The sequence below is a fragment of the Pelophylax lessonae genome (assembly GCF_965119305.1).
Source record: "Pelophylax lessonae genome assembly, chromosome: 10".
NCBI lineage: Eukaryota > Metazoa > Chordata > Amphibia > Anura > Ranidae > Pelophylax > Pelophylax lessonae.
In genome coordinates, this window is record NC_138777.1 from 86,106,077 (window position 1) to 86,118,448 (window position 12,372).

The 12,372-nt window shown below is 42.5% G+C and overlaps 1 protein-coding gene across 1 annotated transcript in view; it reads right to left on the reverse strand.

The window, feature by feature from the left end:
* Window positions 1-243: 243 nt before the first annotated feature.
* Window positions 244-12,372, reverse strand: part of PIDD1 (p53-induced death domain protein 1) — a 77,273-nt gene continuing 65,144 nt past the window's right edge. Inside the window, exons 12-15 of the mRNA XM_082269851.1 lie at window positions 6,600-6,718; window positions 6,268-6,375; window positions 1,681-1,886; window positions 244-587 (exon numbers count right to left, since the gene is read on the reverse strand). Coding sequence (XP_082125977.1) covers window positions 344-587; window positions 1,681-1,886; window positions 6,268-6,375; window positions 6,600-6,718 — 677 coding nt within the window. The 3' untranslated portion in view covers window positions 244-343. The remainder of the gene's footprint in view (window positions 588-1,680; window positions 1,887-6,267; window positions 6,376-6,599; window positions 6,719-12,372) is intronic.

Below are 12,372 nucleotides of genomic sequence, written 5' to 3' on the forward strand. Positions count from 1 at the left end.
TGCAAGTCACAGGCTCAACAATACCCCAAAGTACCAGGTATTCTACTTTGCTATTGGTGGCCAAACAAATCAGTGAGGGAGTGTATATGTTGCTGGGCAGGAGTATAGTTGTTTTCTTTTATGCTGTACAGTATGCGCGACAAAGTAAAAATTAATTTATTATCTTTAAACAGAGTAGCTCTTTTCAGTATATGAAGCTTGCCTTTCAAATTCTTTTCATGTAGTTGCGATTTGAGGCTTCTGGTAGAACATCGAGACGTCTTTTCTTGTCAGGGAAGGAAAGCTAAAAGCACCACTGTTTAATTACTTCTCTCTTATATACCATCTTCTGTCTGTTTAGTCCTCATGACTGGCTCATGACAATGGCTGAGTCTTCACTGCTGTTGCCTTGGTCAAGACCTACTCTTTGGATAGATTGTCTGTACTTTTCTTTTCCCAAAGCAATCACATCTTCTATTTCATCTGCAATGTCCTCTCTCTTGCTATCCCGCATGGCCAGCACAAGCTTCTCTATGCAGTCTGGCTCTGTAGAGTTCCTTTGTGCCCACGTAAAGAGCATATCTAATACCAGCTGATTGAAATCATTGCTACAGGAGAAGAAAATACTCTTGGGTCATTCTTTTCTTTTTAGAGTGAAATTTAAATTACTAAATTTAAATTACAAAAGCAGTTATTGTAGAGAAATATGGGGATTGTATCACATCACAGCACAACTTGAAAATTAAAATGTATTATTGGAGGTTTGGCTTGCTCCAAGCCCTCCTTACCTACCTTACCTGTCCCTGATCTGAAGAGATATCAACCATGAAGTCACAAAGATGCCTATAAAAATTAATTCAATCCAGCACAGACCCCTGGCAAAGTACAGACTTTCCATAAGACTTAACGGAAAATGAGACTTCACCAAGTGGATAATATCTCATTAGAGGGGGGGGGGGGGCAAGGCAGTTACAGTTTACAAAAAGGCTAAGACTTACAGTATTGTAAAGAGCTATTTTAGTGAAACCATTCTAATTAATTGGCTCTCTTCACCAAACTGTGTCCTGAGCAAGGTAGTGATTCATGTGATATTAAATCCAGTTACTATCAAACTTGATTATCTTTCTCAGACTAAGGTTGTAGATACCGGTAGAATGATCTTTTTGATGGTGTCCTGGTGACAATTGAAAAATCAACTTATTTGCTATGATTAAGCTCAAGTTATAGCTATATAACTTATTAAGTTCGACTTATAGCTATGATTAAGCACTGTTAGTAGTGTGAAACGCGTCAGCTTTCTTTGGTCCGTACCGCCTGTATGCTGTGGTATTTTTATCCTCTTTTCAATAAATATTTGCATTGGAGTGCGGCTGTCCAGACATACTTTTTTTTCCACAATGTGACCCCCATTGCTGAGGGAGAGGGGCATGGGAGGGTCAAACAAGGATGCTATGCAGGTGACAGACTTCCTCCTTATCAACTGATGACATCATTGCTTGTTAGGATGCCGGTGTCTTAAAAGTCGTACAATGAAAACCCATGGCTTCGTGTAACTAAAAGGCAGGCTTCATCCACCTGCTGGCTTGTATAACATTTGTGATCAATTTTTAGGCATTTTTCCAAGGCACCCCTGAAAAAGCCTCAAGGCACCCTGGTTGAAAAAGGCTGCATTAGACTGAGGTGAAGAGCTCCTGAACTCACCTGTTGTTTTGCTTAATACGTTGTAGTTCTGTATGGGGAAGACCAAGGTTAATGCCAATTCTCATCCAGTCTGATCCAATCTGTGTGGCAATACTGAGCAAATTGGTTTCTGTGAGGTAACCGACCTCGGCATTGCCTAAATTCAGGGGACGAAGTGAGTAGCTAATTCTTTGCCTTTCATTCTCCCAGTTAAGATTTTTTATTTTCTGTACATAAAAGAGAAAAACAGAACAAAAATTGTTACAATTTATACTTTATTAATAAGCTTGGTTTGTTTATTAAAAGGGACCTGAACTCAAAAATGAAGCTTGCCATGTTATGGGGAACATTTAGGAATGTTAATGGAGCCTAAGCAGCATCCTGAAAAATGTACTTTGTCCTCAATTCCTCCAGAAAAAGAACAATGCACTTCCAGGTACATGAGGGTGCCTAGACACTCCTGAACCTACAGCCTCATATCTGTATATTTGTGGCTTGAGACCCAAGGCACTGCTGCCTCTGACTGCTAGTCTAAAGACATTAAAAATTAGATCAGGTGAAGGCATTACTGCGCAAACTATCTGTTCTGCATTCTGGAGGCTCTGACACAAGGAAGCAAAATCCTGCCCCTACCAAGAAAACCACCTTGATAGAGAGACAGAGTGCAGAACAAGGCATGATAAGCAGGTAGCAGCATAAGATCAGCATGAGAGGCCCCATGCAGTAATGGTGACCAGTCTTTTAGGTCCTTTAGTCCCCATTCACACCTGAGCCTTTTGTACGCCTTGCTATTTTCAACATGTAGAATCCCATTGTTTGTAATATTGCTCGTTCACAATTCAAACACTCAGTCATTGTATGTTCTATACCCTACACTTAATGAAGTACATTTACAATTTTGGATCATAAAGTGTTTTTGGCCCCATAGACTTTAGTAAGAGCACCTGTAAGCATGACTTTTTGCAAGCATGTTTGAACGTGAAGAGCTTTTCTCCTCCTAACCTCCTAAGTCCTAACCTCTCCTATACCTTACCTGTCTTTTTTAGGCACAGCTTTTGGAGTCTTGTTCCTCTTTATCCCTTTCGCTCTTATGGATGTATGCCGTACTTTTAGCATCAGATGGAAAGGTGTGTAAATCTGACAAGCTGACTGTCAGCTTTTAGATGGAAGCAATTCATCAGCTGCCGGATTGCTTCCACATACCCTGGCAGCACTGTTCTTCTGTCACGACGTGTGCTCCAGCCATGTTTCCCCAGGCATTCTACCATTAGTGAACCCAGGATTGGCATGCAGGGTAGGTGGGAGGAGGATCAGTGAACATCTGTTCGCTGATCCCCGTTTCCTACTGACCCGGAAGCAACATGTAAAAAGTCCCTTCCGCTTTTTGATGTCACTTTCTTCAGCTGGTTTGGCCAGGGAAAAAGATAGTACAGCTTGATCTGCGCTCTATTAGCTTCATTGGAGAGAACCAAGGAGAACATGTCACCAAAACACATCATATAGCAGGCTTTTTGTCCCCTATGTGATAAAAAATAAGGTTTTAGCAAAAACCCAAGCACTTAAACCCCCCTCCCAAAAAAGTTTGCACTCCGTCCCAACCCCACATACAAGCACATACGAAGGCAAACGTGTTGGGGGCACCTATGCAAGAAAATGTTGATTACACTACACATGTTACATATTGCTGTGCATGCCGGAGTGAAAGCAATAATTCTATGCCCATTATTAACTGTAAACTAATGACCAGTAGAGGCTTTTAAAGCGTCGCCTATGGAAAAATGTAGGGTATCAAAGTTTGTCACAGTTTCACAGGTGCACACATTTTTAAGTTTTGAAGTATTGGGTATCTATCTAGCACAAGCTTTATCTTTTATATTTTACCAAAAACATTTGAAAATATATTGGGATTGATTTACTGAAACTGAAGTGTGCAAAATCTGGAGTAGCTCTGCATTAAAACCAATTGGCTTCTAACTTCAGCTTGTTCAATTAAGCTTTGACAAAAATCCTGGGAGCTGATTGGTTTCTATGCAAAGCTGCACCAGATTTTGCACTCTCCAGTTTAGTGTATTTTTCACTGACATTTTGTGCTTCATAAACCATTGTGCTAATATTGTTTGACATAAAAATCTGAAACTACCACTATTTTATTCTTTAGGGTCTCTGCTTTCAGAAAATATATAATGTTTTGGGCATAGGTGTGCACAGCCTATTGCATTACACATACACTCACTGACACCCAATTCCTGCAACATCTAAAAGATAAAACTGTACTGAGTAATAAATAAAGCTCTGTGTGAATAAAGTCACGGAGCACCATCATATGGGTGCTGAGGCCTGTACAGATGAATCAGTGTTTTTATGTGGTTGGAGCTGTGAGCAGGCAGCCTATGTTATATGTATCAAATAGAGTTGCGCTAAAACTAGTAAAGAAAAAAGTCCCAATAGTCCACATGCAATCAATTGCTCAATATGCGTAGGAATACTGGATAATATTGATAGCAATAGTTCATCATTGCAGCAATAAGGAATGCGAGAGGTACTAATAGGACATCCACCCAGGTGATAGATCGACAAAAACAGAGTGAATTCCCAGTCACCCAGTCATACTGCCTCTTACCGGACAATGGTGGGTCTGGAGCAGTGAGTGGTTAAGGACCACTGCAGCCTTTCATAGCACCGTACAGCTCCCAGCACTTCCACAGTCAAGGTGTTGTTGCACAATCCTATTCAGAATCCTATTGGTGCCGTATCTCACATGTATTGGGGGATATTAAACAAAATGGACAGGCCCACAGTGCATTATCTTTTGACAACCTTTATTTGGGTATACATACAATTATGCACTCACCCATTCGATGTTTAACCACTTTACCTCTGCTCGCATTGCTGCTACTGCAGCAATGTGGCTCGTTCCCGTCCAGCGACGTAGACCTACGTCGCTGGACTCCTCCCCCTGTAGGCGGCGCTCGCGCGCGCCGCCGGAGGCGCGCTCCCGCTGTTTTCAGTCACAGCGGGAATCGGGCCAGGGGAGGAGCAGCGGCGATCTGCAGTGTTCCTTCCGCAATCCGCAGTGTTCCTTCCGCAAACCAATAAAATGGCCGTGCTTGGACTTCCGGGTGTGACGTATTTTGTTGGTTTGCGGAAGGAACACAGCGGGACAGACTCAGGCTGATCACCACTGTTTGCTACGATATGTGCCTATTTTAAACATCGAATGGGTGAGTGCATAATTGTATGTATACCCAAAAAAAGGTTGTCAAAAGATAATGCACTATGGGCCTGTCCCTTTTGTTTAATATCCCCCAATACATGTGAGATACGGCACCAATAGGATTCTGAATAGGATTGTGCAACAACACCTTGACTGTGGAAGTGCTGGGAGCTGTACGGTCCTGTGAAAGGCTGCAGTGGTCCTTAACCACTCACTGCTCCAGACCCACCATTGTCCGGTAAGAAGCAGTATGTGGTGGCTGGGAATTCACTCTGTTTTTGTCGATCTATCACCTGGGTGGATGTCCTATTAGTACCTCTCGCATTCCTTATTGCTGCAATGATGAACTATTGCTATCAATATTATCCAGTATTCCTACGCATATTGAGCAATTGATTGCATGTGGACTATTGGGACTTTTTTCTTTACTAGTTTTAGCGCAACTCTATTTGATGCATATACAGATTTACATACCAGTGTTTTGAGTTTGCTGCTATTAAGGGCGCGGGTATTTATTGTATTTTATTAACCTATGTTATACTATGGTGACACAGCAGCTGTATGAATACAGTTGCAGGTCCTCATTCGTGTGGCTGCAGGTATATAGCCCCAAATACAGACAGTGTGCATTTGGGGCTCCTCACACACACCTGTCAAATTAGGACCTGTGGCTGTGTTCATACAGCTGCTGTGTCCTCATAGAGTAACAGGCGGCTCCAGCCACACAAACATACCATTCATTCTCACTGTATGGGATACAGAACTGATGTAAATGAGCCCCTAATTTTTTTACCCCAATTTTTTATTTTATTTATTGCAATGCTGTGGGGAGCAGAGGGAGAGAAACTTTGGTGAAATATCAGGGGCTGAAACAGACCAATAATGTCTCACGTTTTAAACACAGGAAGGGGCTGAGAATATAAATTCCTTAGTCCCTTTCTCTGCAACCACAGCTGCTCTGAACAGAAGGCTCTGTGGAGAGGCTACTGTTCATACACAAACTGAAGCATAGTAAACACAGTCTACATTATTTACTTTGCTTCAGCTATGAATGAGCACTGTGATTGATTTGTACTGATCACTCACTGTTTTCATTCACAAAAAAAAAAGTTTGATAAATTACATATTTACCGGCCCATTCCCCCGCTCTCCATCACGAAGATTACCCACCATGTGTGTCCGCAACACCCTGCCCACAGCTGATTCCCTTGCTCCCTGGGCCCACTGGTGCATGGGCAGGGTCACAATGGGGGTGACACCCGTCACATTCCGTGTGCATGCCTATGGTTATGGGGGTTTTATGTAATCTTAAGGCCTAAATTGTTTTTTAAAAATGTGCATGAAATGCAAAAAAGGCTCTGGCAGTGAAAGGGTTAAACAAAACTTCCACCTACTGGTAATCTGATAGGCAAAGTGGCCATCCAGTCAGACTTTGTGCCTTTTCTATGCTTATGGGCTTCCACGGGTAAAGCTTCTGGAACTGATCCACGGTAAAATGACACCTAAGGAAACAGGACCAAGACATAAGTGAATCAATACTTTTACAACATGTATACTGTCACATTAGACAGCATTCCAACAACATAAGTGTATGGATAGCAGATAAGGCATGATGGGACACATGCATTTTTCACAAAGCAGAAAAGAGATGGGAATCAGTTTTGTAGATAATGATTTTTGATATTGTGTTCTGGACACTAGGTTTTTTGCCCTGGAATTCACTCACCTGCCCTTTAACATCCTCTTGCTTTCTGTCAGTAGAAGACGTCACATATACCTCCTTCATGTTTTTCATTTTTGCATAGAACACAAAAGATATTTTTCCATCCACACAATCTGGACGCTCTGAATCAAAATAAAGAATTTGAAATTTAGCAATCCAGGCTCCATAACACAATCAATGACAGAGGACAATCCATGTATTTGTGATAAAATGAAAAAAAAAACAAAGTTAAGAAAAAATCATATGGATATGAAGCTTCATAAATGCAGAAATTTTAAATAGAAGTCATTCACTTAGACGAAAACAGTACATGCTTAAGACTGGGTTCACATATATGCGGGGCCGGTTTCTGTACAGAGTCCGGTGTGATTTACATTCAGCGGTTCAGGTGCGAATTTGACACCTAAATCGCACCTGAACCGGACAGAAAAAAACGCACACAACCCTTTTTTAACTTGCACTGCAACTGCCTGCATATATGTGAACCGACTCCATTGAAAGCCGGGCTGGTTCACGTTATGCAAATTGGATGCGGTTCAAAACAAGACTAAAGATACTGGGGGAATTCAATAAAGTGCTACTACACTTTTCTGGCACTATGGCAGCACCAGAATCAGAAATCCCTGCTGCCAGTTTCAGTAACTTTACTGACACATACAGCAAACTAAGGTAATTCTTGATAGTGCCCCTTTTACAAAGTCCAAAATATCACCAGCACACTTTATTCAGAAAAACAGACAAGACACATTAATGTCACCAACAGAAAGACCACTAAGTGCCTGCTTCTCAGGTGTGTGCTGGGGATAATGTGGACTGGATTTATGCTTCTAGGTGCCATGTGTCATTCTACCACAGAATCCTCCTATGTCTGAGTTTCATTGCTGTATGGAGTGCATTGAACTCTTTGTATTTATAGACTTTTACACAGTGGCATTATGGCTGTTCAAAGCTTTTAAAACCTAAGGTGATGAAAGCAGTATGAAATCAAAAATCCTTAGATGTGGTGACTACATTAGTTTTCTTTTTTAGGCTTTTTTCCCCCCTTTATTCCCACTGTGTGTACAGGCCAGCAACACACAGCCTATAATAGGGTGTCTACACAGCAGTATTGTTATTAATATGAAGAGCGATCTGTATGTAGCCTTCATTGTTTGACAGAACCCGATTTGATCAGCTTCTGTCGAATAGTCCCCCCGCTGGAAAACCTTATTCGATCAGCAGCTTGAAGTCAATTGGCTACAGCACTGATCTGACAGCGGAGAAGCCTTGCTACATAGTTACATAGTAAGTCTGGCTGAAAAAAGACACAATTCCATCTAGTTTAACTTGCTGTCAGAATACAATGTCCTGGCAGGGGGGATTCTTCCATCTCCTTTGCTAGTGTGGATGCAGAAATTTGGCTGAAAAAAAAAGAGACATGTGTTCCCAACTTTAGATGTACTAGCAGAATTAAACAAACAAACAAATTGAAGCCCTCACATTTTTTAAGTGCCGGTTCACACAGGCGCGACCCGACTTGCCGGGGCGACCTGTGTAATCGCGGTGCGCAGCTCGCACCGCGACCTCGGAGCGGCCGGCACGGACTTCATATCATTGAAGTCAATGCAGGTCGCTCCAGGTTGCCCAAAGAAGCTCAGGACCCTTTTCCTAAGTCGGAGCGACTTGTGTCGCTCCTATTAGAACGGGTCCTGTGCTACTCTATGGCAGGCGACCCACGGCGACTTGTCAGGCGGCCAGGTCGCCTGACAAGTCGCCCCAGTGTGAACGGGGTCTAAAGGTTTTACATAAATAAATTAAAGCGGACTGTAAACACGCCTGTGAGTGCATTTGTAGGACAGCTTGTTCTGTTGAAAAAAACAACAGACTAAGGCCCCTTTCACACAGGCTTTCTGATCAGGTCTGCCTGTCAGTTTTTCAGGCGGACCTGATCGGATGCTCCATTCACCCCTATGGCGCAGCGGAAGTCAGCGGTGACATGTCTGCTGACACCCGCTGCTATCCAATCCTGTTCAAGAAATCCAGACGGATGGCAACAGTATTTTCTATCCGTCTGGAGAATCGGATCGGATGAAAACGGACAGGGGGTCCGTTTTCATCCGATCTGCCCATAGAGGAGCGCGGGGCTCTGACAGGTCCGTCTCAGCACAGTGAGCAGACACTGACCGGTCATCCGCCTGCTTACCGGGGGATTAACAGATCGATCACCCACTGAGCAAAACATAGTCCACCGGACGGAACGCTCATGTGAAAGAACCCACACTGGCTGGATTACCAGGTGAAAATGAAGGAAAGAAAGTCTAAAAAATAAAACCAATGCAGCTGCCATATGCAAAAATTGCTAAGGTGCACTATAATACATTTTGAGTTTAATACCACTGTACGTCAAATTTTGGCCTACAGAGACAGGCAGAGTGCCTGTCTCTGTTCACTATGTAGCAAGGTAGCACATTCACTGCACTACCCCCTTCCACTTTCCCTCCCCACATGTCACTGGTTGTCAAAGACGCTGTCGACTTCACAGCCGACAGTGACAGTGGACCGGACCTGATGGGGAAGCGGATGGACTAGTTTCCCTCAGGTCTGCTTTCTTCTTGTGATTGACAGCAGGCAGTGGATGGATTTTATAGCCAATTGGCTATGGATTTGTGCCACTGCTTGCTATTAATCACAAGGAGAGCAGACCCGATGGGGAAATAATGTATTTGAATCCCCATCAGGCTCCGCCCATCCATTTTCAAAACTTCTCAGCAGCTGTGACAACTACATCAGCAAATAGGAAGCTCAGCTGCTCTGAAGCTGAAGTGTATGGATACTCAGGCCTCGGTGCCTATGCGCACATAGTGATTCATGAAATTTTAAAGGGGGTAGGGCTCCACAGCAAGCTCCGTCACTTTGAAGTGTCAGAGCTTAGCCTGTTAGTATTTCCCAGTATTTGGCAATATCTGCAGGCTTCTTTTAAGAAGTATGAAATGCCTGCACTTTATACCTACAGAAGATTTTTAGATTGTGGATAAGGGGTAGAAAACTGTAAATGATACTGAGGAAGATACAATGCAGTGAAAATGAGTCACAAACTTGGAATGGAGCTGTATGCAATCATAAATGGGAACCCAAGCAGGGGTTCCCGGCGATTAGCTGCAGGAAGCAGTCTCATTGAAAGTAATGGGAGGCTGACAGCTCCTACAACTATTAATATACTTACGGCGGTGGTAAAGTCTCGTAAAAAAAAAAAATGCTCTCCCTGCAGATTTAAGTTATAATGTACTTACCTGAAAATGGAGCCCTCCAGTGCTGAGCTGTCCCCGCTCACTTTGGTCCCTGGCGCTTCCATCTTCCCCAGGTCTTCCTTTCAGGTTTTGTATCTTCCGCCGCTTGCATGGCTGGGCAACAGTGACATCGCTACAGTTTATGAACACGGGAGTCAAATCCTTGTGGCACACAGCGCAGTCAAAAATGTTGCCTGAGCTGTGCATCATGTATGGTTCAGATCATATTACTGCTAAAAGACAGGGGGTATTTTTGACAAAAGAGACCTCTAGGGTCTCCTCTGTTATAAAAACCCTGCCTATCAGTGATTTTTGTACTTTAGACTTTACTACCACTAGCATTACCATTAGTTGGCTTTCACAGTGAGTGGCTCACCTTTTCTTTCTTTGAGTTATCAAAGTGTTACAGCTCCTGCAGCTAATTACGGCTGCAGGCTGTCTGCATCCAGGTCCAGTCACTCGCAGAGAATTGCTCCATTAGCATTCACGTATGAGCCACTACGATTAGCTGTTGGAACGATCAGCCTCCCATTGCTTTTTAGTGGGGTGGCCTCCTGCTGGGGTTCCCGCATATGATCACACATGGAAGATGGAATGCAATGATCACTGCCGGCAGCTATAGTGCATTGATACATTGACTTCAGTACAACCACCTTGCCCATAGATGGATCGAAACTCGTCCGGTTCCCGCTGAACCAGCCAAATTTCGATCAGTCCATGGCTTGCTTGAGATACCAAAAGGGAGTTAATAATTCCATTGTTACATACACATTAGGAATATGGTACCTCTTCAGCTGAATGTTTGACTTGGTGTAGGCAAATTGACCGACAATGGCATAAGGTACAGCTGACCATGCATAGTTCACTTTATATGTGGAGTGCAGCTTTGCAAGGATGAGGTGTGTAACTGATGTATGCAAACCCTAACATTGAACTTCTATTATTTGTTCCCATTTTAAGTAAGGCACACAGAACTGATATATGAGCATCAGACATTCCTGGTAGAAAAAAAAACAAAACACGGGAATGGGCTGTACACTTATTTGCCTATTTTGCGAGTAAGCACAAAAAAGCATACAAATTCTTCTAGCTTTATTTTAAGGTAAAATAAAGTGTGGTACATCTATGTATTTGCACGTTTACAAAATACAGATTTCTGTATTTTTTTTTTTTTTACTGATCTATACACAGCGCATGTTTACGCTCCTGTATATACAGGCACATTGAAAACAATTTGCATTTAGATCAGTATAAAAAAAAAAAAAAGCATGTATGCCTAAAAATTTTGTGTTTTCAGTCAGCAGTGTGCAAGAGGCCTAAAGTATACGATTTACACATTTTATTTTATCTACTAACTAAATGCAAAAAAAGACACTTGATCCTGCCAGAAATCTTGATAACTTTTTGTTCTTTCTGCCTGTGCTGTTCTCTTGTCAGTTATACTGTTCCAAGCTATCTCTAAGCGTTGGCACCATAAGACAGAAGGTGTGCTAGTATGATAACCAGGCAAAAATAAAGGAAAGAAAAGCCAGCAAAAAAAAAAAAAAGGAAAAATAATCCAACCAATTTATATAAGGGACTGAAAAGCTGCAATATATTACATTTTTCATAGGTTTCATAGTTTTAGATACTCTTTACTGACATGTGTCAGTTTCTACTTTCCTACACACATGTATGCATATTAGCGGGCAAGACTTAAAAAAAAAAAAAAAAAACACGCTGGACCAACTGATGTTTTAAGAAAAATCAATCAATCATTCTAAAAAAGGGCAAGTTTTTTAGTTTTCTCATGTGGACTAATTAAAATAGTAAGTGTGGACTTTCCCGCATCATCCATTTCCGGGAGCGGCGATATGCATCCGGGGCTTTCCTCTCCTTCTCTGTCTTCTAGACACGGGGGGGTCGGGCAGACACCTGTTGCGCATCAACGCCACGCCCTACACTCGATGCGTGCGACGTCATTCGTGACACTGCGCGCCGATGCATTACCTCTTCCTCTACATCTTTGTGGGGGGAGTGCTTTTGGCGCCGTTTACCGTACGGGACGGGCATTTTTTCTCTCCACCCTCCTTGCTAGATGCCAGCGTGACATTGGGAGGGTCCGTTGGCTGTGGTTCTCTACAAGTAGCATTCTGGGTGGAACACTTATTTCCTATGTCTTTGTTATGCTGGGATCCAGTACCATCTTAGAATATGGCCTGTACGGTTACTATATAAGCTATCACTTTTCCATATTGTCACTGGCTTCTTTTGATGTCTAGTCCCCTTTTTTTCACCACTCAATCTCCCAATTTCAGAGATTTGTGTCTTCACTTTTTAGTTAAGTCTTTTGTCCTCACCTTGCGTCACTGTCACTGGTATCATTCCTTTCGGTTACTGTTTCTAATTAAATTAGACATGTTACTATATTTTTGCACACGTTTATTACTTTCCCCAGAAGTCTCCTATAGACATTCATTATATTTTTCTGTTTATTTATTAGGGACCACTACAAAATTCTAAATGCCCAT